The sequence below is a fragment of the Triticum dicoccoides genome, chromosome 7B (assembly GCF_002162155.2).
Source record: "Triticum dicoccoides isolate Atlit2015 ecotype Zavitan chromosome 7B, WEW_v2.0, whole genome shotgun sequence".
NCBI lineage: Eukaryota > Viridiplantae > Streptophyta > Magnoliopsida > Poales > Poaceae > Triticum > Triticum dicoccoides.
In genome coordinates, this window is record NC_041393.1 from 183,007,374 (window position 1) to 183,021,470 (window position 14,097).

The 14,097-nt window shown below is 45.9% G+C and overlaps 1 protein-coding gene across 1 annotated transcript; it reads left to right on the forward strand.

Moving 5' to 3' along the window:
- The first annotated feature begins 7,106 nt into the window (after nucleotides 1-7,106).
- On the forward strand, nucleotides 7,107-8,291 carry LOC119338408 (26.2 kDa heat shock protein, mitochondrial-like). Its single transcript, XM_037610719.1, has 2 exons — nucleotides 7,107-7,459; nucleotides 7,585-8,291. The coding sequence occupies exons 1-2, from the start codon at nucleotides 7,249-7,251 to the stop codon at nucleotides 8,004-8,006; spliced, it is 633 nt and encodes a 210-aa protein (XP_037466616.1). The 5' UTR covers nucleotides 7,107-7,248; the 3' UTR covers nucleotides 8,007-8,291.
- Nucleotides 8,292-14,097: the final 5,806 nt, after the last annotated feature.

Sequence of the window (14,097 nt, forward strand, 5' to 3'; positions counted from 1 at the left end):
CCACCAAGTAAACCAATTAGCATCAACTACAAGGAGTAATCAACACTACTAGGAACCCACAAGTACCAATTTGTGGTTTTGACGACAAGATTGGATACAAGAGATGAACTAGGATATTGAGAGGAGATGGTGCTGGTGAAGATGTTGATGGAGATTGACCCCCTCCCAAGGAGAGGATCGTTGGTGATGACGATGATGATGATTTCCCCCTCCCGGAGGGAAGTTTCCCTGGCAGAACAGCTCCGCCTAAGCCCTAGATTGGTTCCACCAAGGTTCCACCTCGTGGCGGCGGAGTTTTGTCCCGTAAGCTTGCTTATGATTTTTTCTAGGTTAAAAGCCTTCATATAGCAGAAGATGGGCACCGGAGGGCCACCATGGGGCCCAGGAGACAGGGGGCATGCCCAATAGGGGGGCACCCCCACCCTCCTGGCCAGGGTGTGGGCCCCTCTGGTATTTTCGTTGCTCAATAACTCTTATTAATTCAAAAAGTGACATCCGTGGAGTTTCAGGATTTTTGGAGCTGTGCAGAATAGGTTTCCAATATTTGCTCCTTTTCCAGCCAGAATCCCAGCTGCCGGCATTCTCCCTGTTCATAATAAACCTTGTAAAATAAGAGAGAATAGCCATAAGTATTGTACATAATGTGTAATAACAGCCCATAATGCAATAAATATTAATATAAAAGCATGATGCAAAATGGACGTATCACCTATATCTATCATCCATATTGCACTTGTATCACCATCTCTTCGCTGAACTAGTGCACCTATACAATTTACCATTGTATTGGGTGTGTTGGGAACACAAGAGACTCTTTGCTATTTGGTTGCAGGGTTGTTTGAGAGAGACCATCTTCATCCTATGCCTCCCACGGATTGATAAACCTTAGGTCATCCACTTAAGGGAAATTTGCTACTGTCTTACAAACCTCTGCAGTTGGAGGCCCAACAACATCTACAAGAAGAAGGTTGTGTAGTAGACATCACTCACTGTACTACGTTTATCTTCATTCCACTGCTGGGTTCCGAGAGATTTCAAGTTTCTGAAAGAAATATTAAATCTCCCATTCACCCCCTCTGATAGACATACTTCATTCCTATAGGAAAGTTATGGATATAAATAGCCACCCCGCTCCAACATTGATCATTAGCTGCTCTTCTTGAGATTCCGAGAAGATTGATTAAGCACTCGTCTCGAGATATTTGAGTTTAAGATCCACAAAGAGAAAATCAAGAACAGAAACTTAGACAGTGTCTGGGCATCATAGTATATCCGAGTTAAGTTATTGTACCTATTACTCTTGAGAGTTTTACACTCTCTAGAAGGATAGGTGTCAGCTTGAGTGTCGACGAGTAATTGTCTTCACCAAGCAAAGTCTTCAGCAACCAAGACAAATTGTGGTTCGTGAAGAACTATCGAAGGTTCAGAGATCAGTGACAAGTATCTACCCCGAGTGAAGTCAACCGAAGTCTGATTAGCTTCAGGTTGAAGGAGAATAGAATGAAGAGAGGTTTGCTCCTGTGTTCAATCACAAGTCCCTCCAACCAGATGTAACTCTTTTGAAGAAGAGTGAACTAGTCTACCAGATCTCCTATCACCATCGAGCCCATTGGTTCATTCTACTCTACTGTAATACCTTCAGTAGTTTACTTTCAGTGCTCTGTGTGCCAACTGTTTTCCATGATCATGTATTTGTAGTGTAGTTGTTCTTAGTCTCGGTTATTGTCTCTGTTGTGTGAGCTACTCATTCTCTCATACTCCCTTCATTTTTATTTACTCCACATATTAGCTTTGACTAAGTCAAACTTTATCAACTTTGACCAAATTTATTGAAAACAATCTAAACTTTCATAATAACAAATATATATGGTATGCAAATATATTGAATGATGATTCTAATGGTATTGATTTGGTATTGTGGCTGTTAATAATTTTTTTTACAAACTTGGTCAAAGTTTACGAAGTTTGACTCGAGACAAAGCTAATATGCAAAGTAAATAAAAATGGAGGGAGTAATTAATTTTGTGGTTAGCATCTCTTGTTCTGCCCTCACATGTTGTTCGGTCATCTATGTTATTTATCCTAATACCTTTTTGTGCTACCATCGTCATAGTGAAAGTCTTGTGCTACTATACTGAGAAGATCATCATATCTTTCCTTGAAAAGATTTGCTTAGTTTATTTGTATGTATTATCTTTTGATTGTGCTCTGTCTGTTTCTCTTGAGTACTTTGTCTACTTAGTCTATTCCGCTCTAGTAATTAGTTTTGATTCGAAGTTTCGAAAGAAATTTTGGATCTCCCATTCACCCCCTCTTGTCGATATAATCTCTGTCCTAACAATATGCGTGTGTGTGTTAGAGAGGAGAAGTCTCTAATCTATGCTCCATTTATTCGGGCACTAATGAGGAGGTGTATCATGCCAGGTACATTGCTTAGTATCGTATTGCAGTCTCTAAGCCTTTTTCTAATTGGAACCTGCGTGCTCCTAATCCATATGCGCCTCCCAAGAAGGGGCGCCACCCCAAGGCCAGAGGATAGTGCCACTTATACTACTGGGTGCTGTTCCACCACTCATATTCTGTGTGGGAAATCTCCCATGTGTCTGCTCAGATAGTTTTCACTAGGGAGGTGAAGAAGTCGTTGTTCAAGTATATTGGGAATCTCTTCAAGATGTGTCAGTCCATTCATAGCTGTTAGATCAATGACATCAACAGAGGCAAGATGTACAAGCGCCACAAGAAGACGGATTCGCCAGCTGCAGGGATGCACACTAAGCCAGGTTCCGTGGACAAGGACAGTGTGGCCACCACATGGTCCAACCCGCTGGAGGGTCGGTGTTTTGATGATGATGATGATGATGCTTCGAGCACCCCACCGCTTGTCTAGTTTTCTCTAGTGTCACCTTTTCCCTTTTTAGCATCTTCATGACAAAGAGGGAGAAGAGTTCTATTTAGGATCATCTGTAGTTGAGATCACAAGCCTTGTTCTTATTGGTCATGTTTCTATTGGTTAGGACATTTTTACTATTCCATCATGTGGTGTGAACTACTTCTTATTTATGTGTGTGAGACCTGGTTCTCTTATTAAGTTATGAGTCTATGCTTTGCTTAACTTCCATATGATGTCATATGTCATATCTATTTATCCTTGTCTCACATTATGTTTTGCTCACCACACCTCTTGCATGTGATCTAAGCACCATTCTTTTTCTTGTTTGATCACATGTCAACCTTTTCTGCAATGAATTCTTTAGTTGGTGCTATTCTCACACATCACTAGACATTTCTATTGATCTATGGGGAGCATTCTATGCATGTGCTTGTGGCATAATGAAGCAAATTCGTATCTTTTTGCACACACACCTGGGGGAGCTCTTTTGATCAATAATTTTTCATGGCTTGTCTTATTGATTATACCTTTTGCCATGCTCTAACCATAGTGTCATCAATACACCAAAAAGGGGGAGATTGAAAGTGCATTTTGCACTTAATGGTATTTTGGTGTGATGGCATTATGGTTAATGGACCTAATAACAGTTGCTAAGGTTTATCTCAGGTTATTGGTTCCTTGTAAGTTTATCGTGGATATGGTTGACTCCCCTCTTGAAAAAGACCAAATGCGTGTTTTTCTGGCAACTCGAAGGTTTTTCGTTTCGGTTTGATTTGAGTCATAGGACCGCATTATTAAGAGGTGTCAAGGCGGATGAATTTGGTGTGGGAACACTAGAACACTCTAACATATACACTAGCCCACCTGCACCTACCACAAGGAAGTACCAATCCATCCATTTATTTAGTGATGGTGTGGAGTGTCCATATAGCCATGTGCCCAAAGTAGCAGGACACCCCATGCTCATGGTGTAGTGGTTTTCTCTATGGACAACCAATGCGCCCGGGTTCCATGACCCCCATGCGCATGGTGTTGAAGACCCCATGCGTACGAGGTGTCCAGTAGGTCACGCGCTACCCTGCGCGCAAGGAGTACTTTTTTGCTTTCTGGACACCTCGTGCGCATGGGGCTGATTAAGCCCATGCACACGGGGTCCAGCGGGCAGAATAGCCTCCCCCACCTTTCATTATAAAAGGAGATCTTCCACCTCCCTTTTTCCTTGTTGAGATCCACCATTGCCAAATCTTGATTTTCTTGTTCCTCTCAACCCCCTCACTCAAACTTGTTGAAACTTTGGGGATTGAGGCAAGGCCCGATGTACACTTTGGCCAAATTAATTCATGTTCCCCGCAAGATTTATTCACCATTGACTTATTACTCTTGGAGATTGGGATCTTAGGTGGTTAGGGTTCCTCCAGAGGCGTCCTTGCTTGTGGTGTGCTCTGAAATGCATGTAAATGTGTGGTGGTCACTTTCGAGATCAACCTAAGTGATTTGAGGCTCATCCATTGGGGGTGAATCAAGGAGAATACGGTGAGCCTCCCATGGCATTCCAGAAGCCTTGGCTTCGGCACTGCTCAAATGTAGATTAGCACTTCCCCAAGGAAGTGTGAATTTGGGGACAAAATCCGCGTCATGTACTCACTTGTGGTTAATCCTTTCCTGCACTTTAATTCTCCTTGTATGCTCGTGGGGTTTATAATTATGTTGTTGCCTAGCTTACTTTGCTTTGACCTTGATTGCCATATAGGATTGTTCATCTAGTTGCATATCGAGAGAATTCTATTAATCTATTTTTCCCTAAAATCGACAACTTAGCTTAAAATGTGTAGTCTCCAATTCACCACCTCTAGTCGACTATATCGATCCTTTTACCAGGCTTCTCCCAGCCGTCCACTTGCGGCATCACCTGGGACGGCTCCTCCACCCTATGTGGCACAATGCCTCCCAAGGACCAGCGGGAGGATCCAGGTCACTCTGAGAGACCTAGACTAGAGACCACCAGATGCTGACGTGGAAAGGCTGAAGAAATCGATGCTAGCCTGGCCGAACTAGAGGCCATGGCAACCAAGGGGGGATCGAAGGTAGACATACTTGGTGTTTCTTAAAAAAAGGACTGCAATATCTGGCGGACATCAGATCAGAAGGCACCCACCAGCAAACAACTCGTTCGATAGGACATGGACGATCGAGCAAATCTTTTTAGTTTGCTACAGGAGTGTTTTTGTGCGACCCCCAAGTTGGCCTAGATACTTATGGTGGAGGAAAAAAAGTGTAGGCCCAAATAGTTGATATTTTGAGAAAAATTGCTGTCAACCAAAAATGAAATATCTTTTGATACTCAAAAAGGCGTAGAGAACATAATTTACAAAATGAAAACAAAAAACTGCCATGGTAGATTACCAAAAAAATAGTTACATGGCAACAAGGCCAAAGTAAATGTAAAAAAACAACAACAAAAAAAACCGTGGTCCAAATTGCAGAGAAAAGAAGATCATGCATGTCAAATATGCATATTAATTAGAAAAGACATGCAAGGATTTTGCCATGCCATATATTTTCATTTGCAAAAACACATAAAAATCACACATAGGAAGTTGGCATGATCCAAATAAATAAATAATATTGCCATGCTCTCAATAATTAAAAATTCCATGCTCTTATAATAATAAAGTTGCTATCTTGTTAGTAATAAAATTGCCAAGTGCAAAAGTAGAAAAATAAATTCCAAAATTGGCATGAAAATAATTGATAAAAATTTCCAAAGCTTGCCATGGTAGCATTGCAAAAAAGACTAAATTCGCCATGTTTGGAAGTAAAAAATGTTATAAATTTGATTTTGTTTTCTAAATTTTCCCATGTGTACAAAACAAACTTGTCATGTGAAAATTTAGAAAAAATGTTTAAAATTTGCCAGGTGGCAAGTTAAAAATATGATAAATCTGCCATTCTTTTTTTGAAAAATTGCCATGTATCGAAAACCATAATTTACATATTTTTACCACCCTGTAAAAGTAAAAATATAATAAAAGGAGGATCTGGGATTCAATCACGGGCCTCCCACTTGAAGGCTTTACACAGTAGCCAATCGGGTGGGCGGCTCTGCTTGGTTAGGAAAGCATACGCGCAGCTTTTATGCCCTTCTTACAAGTTTCAAACGTGATGTGGCAAGGCATCTTGTGCTAAGACCCGTGCATGTGATGTGGTGGCAGGGTAGAGCGTTCGCGGAACTTGCTACAAATATGACGTTCCGCAATAGTATATTATCTCCCAAAATAAAAGGTAACATAGGATTTTGTGGGTTATTATACAAAATGTACTGTATTATGTAGACTTAACATGGTTTTATAGTACGATTACTTCATATTTATTTTCGGATGGTTATTTAGGAGCCTTGTATAAGCTGAACGTGTAGAGTTTATAGTAAACTAAGGGCCTGTTCGGCAACCCTCTAGCCCCCTCAGATCCTCAACTCCTCAGCTCAACTCCTCCGCCCAACTCCTCGTTGAAAAAACCCAGAGTTCAGAAACGTTTGGCAGCACAGCTTCGCGATCGGGAGCACTGGCGTGGGCTGGCAGCTGATTCGGCTTTGATCTGGCCCAGCTCGAGTGATAAGCTGCAGCGAACCGGTACGCTTGATCACTTGGCGGTGGCATGCAGCTGTAATTCCAGTCAACTCTCGCTCCTTTGATTTTTGAGAGCAGCAGATGTCTAGCTCCTCAGCTCCTCGTAAAATACAGTACGCTTCGCTCCCAGCTCTTTTTTCTTTAACTCCGGGAGTTAACCCGTTCGGCACAGCTCCAAAGCTGGAGTTGATGGAGTTGGGAGCTGGAGAGCAGCCGAACAGGCTCTAAACACTGTTATCATTCGCAAAAAATAACTAAACACTGTTATTACTTACTTATTAGGTTGACAATGTATTGGCATAAGCAATGCGCATGTCTGTTGCTTCCATGTGAGTCCACCAAACGGTAGGAATTCTTCTTGGCAAAAGTAGTCCAACTCTGAAAAGCAAATCAGTCGTGTCCGACGTAGCTTTGCAGATCAAAAGCTAGCACCATCCATGTCGCCCTAATCGTATAGTATCAAGCAGCACGAATCGTAAAGCTATAGCCTCCAGATCTTGCTGGAAGGCTCGAGAGCCCAGCCGATCCGTCCAGAACCTTCTAAACCCGTTTCCCCGTTCCCTCCCCCAAGAAAGCTCCCCGCTCCCGGTTTACAAAACTCCCTCCATTTCCCACCCCGTCTCGCTCACCACAAGAATCCAAAATCATCACAGCAGAAGAGAGAGAGAGGGAAAGGAGAGAGAAAGAAGAGAGAGAGAGAGAGAGAGAGACAGAGAGAGAGAGAGAGAGACCATGGCTTCCGCCGTCGCTTGCAAGGGTGCCGCGCCGGCAGGCCTCCTCAAGTCCGGTGCTCCCGTGGCCTTCTGCGCGCCCCACTCCCCCGCCGTCAACGCCGCCCGCCGCCCGTACAACACCCAGGTCAAGGAGGTCAACCGCTACGACGACGACGACGACGACGACTACAGCGGCCGCGACCTCGTCATCCCCAGCTTCTTCTCGCAGGGTATGCATCCGTTCCGTTCCCCACCTGTGGCGCGCCGTTTCTTTGCGTTCGTTCTTAAGTCTCAACATCGCGAGTCAAATCAACCTTCTGATGAGCTTTTGCCGTCCTTGATGTTGATTCTGCAGACGTGCTCGACCCGCTCGGCGCGCCGACCAGCATGGCCCGTCTGCTGTCTCTGATGGAGGACGTTGCAACTCAGACCGGCCTCTCTTCCACTGCCGGGGCATCGCGGCTCGGACGCTGGGTGGCCAAGGAGGACGACGACGCGGTGTACCTCAAGGTGCCGATGCCCGGGCTGACCAAGGAGCACGTGAAGGTGCGCGCGGACAAGAACATCCTGGTGATCGAGGGCGAGGGCGAGAAGCAGCCCTGGGACGGCGACGACGACTCCGCGGTGCCGAGGTACAACCGCCGCATCGAGATGCCCGCTGACGCGTACAAGTTGGACAAGATCAAGGCCGAGATGAAGAATGGCGTGCTCTGGGTGACCCTGCTCAAGGTGAAGGAGGACGAGCGCAAGGACGTGTTCCATGTCAAGGTCGAGTAGGTAGTGGTAGCGGTAGTGCTCATGCAGGATGGCCGGCGCGAGAGTGTGAGAGACGCCCTGTTGATCTGGTCATGTTTGGTGTCTTTCTTCCTTGTTTTGCTTCGTTGATCGTCTTGGATCGAGTTGGTGGTGGTCTGGCGGTGAAGTTGGTCGCGAAGTCTGTTAATTTCCTCTAGTTTGGCATATGATGAACTTACTTTGGTGGTGAAATTGGTCATGAAATTCTGTTGATTTCCTCAATTTGGTATATGATGAACTGATTTGGTGGGGAATTTGGTCATGAAAGCTTGTTGATCTCCTTAAGTGTGGCGTGCTGGACTGATTTAGTGGTGAAATTGGTCATGAACTTTGTTGATTGTCTCAAATTTGGCCTGATGAGCTGCTTTGATTATCTTATAAGCTAGTCTCGCCTGTCTATCTTTTCTCTTTCTTGATCTGTTTTGCTTTAAGCTTTCTGTATAAAGCTGGACATTATGCCTACTCTCTGAAAAATTGATTGATCTCCTCGAGTTTGACGTCACGGAGTTGGTGAACGGGCAGTTACTGATTGATGATTTTTGCTTTGCTTTTCCGTGAATTTTGTGTGCTTATCCTTGAGTTTTACTTGTAAGAACTATCAATGATCCAGTTTGTAGTTGTCACATGAGATGGGCGTTTGTTTGTCTATGTCCTGCTTTGTTGATTTTCTCAAATTTAATGTGATTACCTGATTTGGTAGTTCCCTGAATGTTTTGTGTTTGTCTTCAGTGTTTACTTCTTGTAAGAACAGTAACCGTTTCAGTATGTAGTTGTAGCGTTATCGTGCGAACAGCCATAAGAGATGGGCATTTGCTTGTTTATCTGATGCTTTGTGATTTTACTTTATTTTTTGTTTTATGCTTTGTGATTTTATTGCTGACAAATTAACCAGAATTGCGGTATGCAGGCAACTACGCAATGCACACAAAGAAAACTTCTGTTCCACTAACTGGTTTTTAGTTTTACCCTAAAAATGTTTTCGAGGGTGCTTAGTTTTGCCTTTCTTCTGTTAAATCACTGCGCTTTGGTTGTGTGCCTGAGATACATTTTAAAGTTTTTCCCTTGGGTAATCGGTGCATGGGGCATTATTGTGAGGACCCCGACTCGATGCCACATCGATCTAGCATGTAACACCTCATATCACTTTGCGGCCTCACGCACGGTATTCCACGGGTGTCGTCTTACCTTTGCCCGGGACCGTTTGCGTCTTTTGGCACACGTATATGATAGTGTCGCTAGCATCCATATGGTAAGGAGCCCGGGCTGACATGGCTAGTCGTAAACTCAAAGTGGCACAGACTTACGGGGACAGGCATCCATGACCCAACATCGAACGTGTCGGTCATCAGCAAGTGAATCCGGGCTGTAGCACTGGGCTAGCAGGACTCCGGTAAACCGGGCTGTAGCGGGCTAACAGGACTCCAGTATCCATCGCGTGACATTTCCCCGAAGGGACAGACACAGGAACGAAGAAGGACACATGCCGGCTAGCCTAAGTGTTGCGGAGCAGTAGCAAGCTACCAAGGCTCAGTGGAGACACTAGGAGACATTTCCCGGTAAGAGAGGCTACTAAGAATAAACAACTAGATAGTCAGATCCCACACATATCAAGCATTTCAATCATACACACAATATGCTCGATATGTGCAAATACAACAAGGCATCACAACATGACTCTACAACACAAGTATTTTATTTAAAGGCTCAGGGAGCCATATATATCATACACACGAGTACGGGTCACACGACCCAGCATTCAAGTCATACAGACATACAAGCCAACAGCGGAAGTAACTTGTCTGAGTACAGACAACTAGTAAAATAAAAGAGGCTTGGAAAGCCTGGCTATATTACGTGGTCCTTCACAAGCTCAGGGTCACCACCTGGGCCTCAGTCTACTCATCGATGTCAACGTCTACGAAGAACCCATCAGAAGGGGTTGCAACGTCTTCTGAAAAATGTAAATTAAAGCAACATGAGTACAAAGGTACTCAGCAAGACTTACATCAGATCCTACATACATGCACATTATCAAAAAGGGTTGGTAGGGTTATTGCAACAAGCCAGCTTTGACTCTTGGCTAAGCTATCCTACGATACACCAACTTGAAATGGTTTTGCGCACACGAGTCCACTACTCACCACTTCAATACACCACCGAGGATCCACCTCCGTCATCCTACGGAAGAGCCATCCTCGGCACTCACACTTATCTTGAGATTTTTAGTAGTATCCATTTACTTGTCTATGAACTGTATAGGCAACCAAGTAGTCCTTGACCGCAGACGCGGCTATTCGAACAGATAATGTTAACCCTGCAGGGGTGTACTTCTTCATACATGTTTCCACCACTTAGCGTCTGCACACGACATGTGCTCGGCAGACTTCAAGCGAAAGCCGACGTGGGTGTAGACCACGACCTACCTAAACACCTAAGTCTCTAGTCCAGGTTTATCGCCTATTCAGGTTCCATCCGCAGGGAGTCCGGCCGGGGTTCCACATACGGCCCCGAACGATGTGTACAGGGTTCTGAGACACCTAACGGGTGCCCGGTATTCCCGGCCACGTACCTACCGCATCACAGCCCACCCCGCGGGTCAGCACTGCCCACGGCCTCCAGTAAGCTACAAACACCAGAAACTACTTGCAACTCCTGGACAGAGGACTAGGGTGAATAAGAAGTCGAGCGAGGTCATATTTCAGGGCCCAATGCATGGTAGTAGCTGAATCTTAAATCACACATACAGATCTTAGTGCTTAAGGTCGGTTTCAATGAAACAACCCACCATGTACTCCTACATGGCCTTTCATCGATACCTTTACCAAATCGTGTTCACCACATCACTCTTATTACCGGCATGATCATTTCACTCTAGCCCATCACCCAGATGAACCAGACCTGACACGACTCTAAGCATAGCAGGCATAGCAAGGTAGGAACAACACAAACATATGGCTCAATCAACTCCTACACATGCTAGTGGGTTTCATCTAGTTACTGTGGCAATGACAGGCCATGCAGAGGAAATTGGTTCAACTACCGTAGCACACAGCAGTTTGAAACGCGTTGTCTTAATGCAGTAAAAGAGAGCAGAAGCGAGAACATGGGATTGTATTGATATGATCAAATGGTTGGTTGCTTGCCTGATGGGTCGATGCACTGATATTGTTCTTCGCTAGGGTAATCGTGGTACTCCTCGGAGGCAGAACCTGCCGCAAAGAGCACCGATACACAACATCACCAAACAATATGCAACAATATGATGCATGCATGAGACATGGCAAACATGAGTGTATTGGGCTAATGCAAGTAAAACCAGATGGGTTTGAACCATTTTGAATCAAAGATTCAAGTTTCAAACTCATACATGGCCCTTATAAGTGCTTTATCTAGTTCTGCTCTAAACATCATGTTAGCTTGCTTAAACATGCATGAAACCAGTACAGATGGATAGATTGGATTTTTCTGATCATTTTTCATATATAAAACTTTGCATTTGGAGTTACAGATTAATTTCTATGATTTTTTAAAGTTTGGGGTATTTTCTGGAATTTCCTGTGTAATAATAATTCCAGTAAATAACTTACTGCGTCAGCATTACGTCAGGATGACGTCAGCGGTCAACGGAACAGTCCAGGTCAACCCTGACTTGTGGGTCCCGTGTGTCAGTGTAATTAGTTTAGCTAAATATCAATTAAAACTAATCCTGATTGGTTAACAGGGCTGGGCCCCACCTGTCATTGACCCAGGGGGGTCAAACTGGGCCCACGCGTGGTCAAACGAGGGGTCAGCAGGGTCAACTCACCGGCGTTTAGCCGCCGGCGAGGCTGAACGCGGCGGCGAGAGTGCTTTTGTGTGTTCCGGCGACTAAATGAGCGGCGGAGGGCATCTACGGGTAGCTGGGAGCAAGCCGCAGCTCTAGGTGGTGGTGGTTGAGCTCGGGGTGGCCGGAAACGTCGCTGGCGACGACTTTGGCGGTCGCCGGAGTTCGGGTGAGGTCGAACTCGACGCTAGGGGGCACGGCGAGGCGCGTGGAGTGGTGCTATGGGTTCCTGCGGGTGCGGTGAGTGCGTTGGACACGGTGGTGTGGCCGGTGGTTGGCCGGAGACACGTCGGCGACGAGCTCGGTGGCGGTGCGTGCGGTGAAGTTTCGTGCGCTCGCTGTGGTGCACGAGAACGAGAGAGGAAAGGGGGGAGAGGTAGCTGGGCTCATGGCGATCTCGAGGAACCAGACGGCGCGGTCGGGGACGAGCTGGTGCGGCGGCGACGGCGAAGGGGATCTCCGGTGACGGCGGAGTCGGCGAGGTCGGTGCAGTGGCTTCGGGGCACGCGAGCGCTCGGGGCTCGACTAGCTCGAAGGAGAGGAGGGCGGCGGAGCTCCTGGACACGGTGGCGTGGCGCGGGGACGACGGAGAGCGCGACTACGGCAATGGTGCGGCTGCGGTGGCGTCGGCCATGGCGTGGGAGAGCGAGGGAGAGGAGCTGGGGGCGAATGGGTGTGTCCACGGGGTGCGGGGCTCGACGTGGAGCTCATCCAGGCCAGCAGCGAGGCGAGGGGGGGGGGGTGAAGCAGGGCGGCGGGCAGCTGCGTGGCGCGCGCTGGCGTCGCCGTCGAGCACCTGCCTGCCTGCCTGGCGAAGGCAAGCAGCTCGCTGGAGCGGCTGCTGGGCTGGGCCGGTAGGTGGGCTGGCTAGGTGGGCTGCCAGGTTAGTTCACTCTCTCTCTCTCTTATTTATCTTTTTAATTATTCTGTAACTTTGTGGACTTACTAAAAATACCTAAACAACTCCAAAATTCCCCAAACTGTTCATGGCCACTAACTAGAATATATACAGCATGGAACATTTTAGTTTGGGATTATTTGAGCATTTATAATAATTTATATAATTTAAATGCCCAAACTCAAATACTTATGATTTAATTCAAAAACCTTAAGATGACCTAGAAAATTGAGCACCACTTTTGGCAGAGGTTCTGAACCAAGACAAAAATGATGGACATTTTAGAAGGGCATTTCAGGTTCATTAAAAATATTTTTAGTAAACCCTAGTTGGTTTCAGAGGGGGCTGGGGGTTCTGTCATCCCCATTTCAAGTTTCTGTTGAGAAAAATAAACATGATGCAACACTCTAATGCATGAACTAGTTAGGGTGTGACAACTATGAACATATCACAAGTGGAATCCACCTAAAAGAAAAATAAGGAAAAAGGCGAATAAATTGTCACTCACCTTCCACTTGATCCCCTTTCGTCCTCCTCTACCATGGCCCCCCTTTCTACCTTCACCTTGCCCACTTGTCTCGTAGTCTATGCTCGACCCTATAGTCCAAATGAGTGTCGACAACCACATAACCCGATGACTCTTCGTCCGACGCATGAGGAGGTGCAACGACAACATGAAGCGAGCTCCATAGAGAGTGACCCTGCAGTAGCTTGCCTCGGCGACGAGTCCAGACGTGGATGATAACTTGTGACTCCATCAACAAGAAGAGAAGGGAGAGGTGTGTGTTGACTGGTCTACCTTCATTGTCGTTGCTGCCACAAAAGGAAAGATGATTTTACTGGCACGTCGCGTTACCTCAACATCCTAACCTAATACAGTGACAGTAATATGCTTCATGGCCAATCATGGCACAAATGTGAGCGGGGCCTCCTCTCAACATTCACGAAGACTATTAACTTGAACATAAACATAATATATCTGATCGCTTAAATGAAATTAATTCTTATCATAAGGCGTTCATCCATATTCCTAAGAATAAGTACAACTACTCAAACATAATGTCGGAAAACATAGAGGAGAGGGTCAAGTTACAAGCCGACATCCGGCCGGCGAAGAGAGAAGGCATGGCATCGCTGGTGGAGATGATGGTGACGAGGGCAACATCGATGGAGATGGCGGTGATGGAGGCGGCACGATGGAGATGGCACTGGCCTAAAAGGCGGTGCCCGTGGTGGCGGAGGCTCCCCTTCTTACTTCTGGTATTTAGCCTTCTTATTCTATCGAGGTCGTTTTGGAGCAGCAATGGAGGTGTTGTGATCCGATCTTGGATGAATGAGGGTCTGATGCCGGC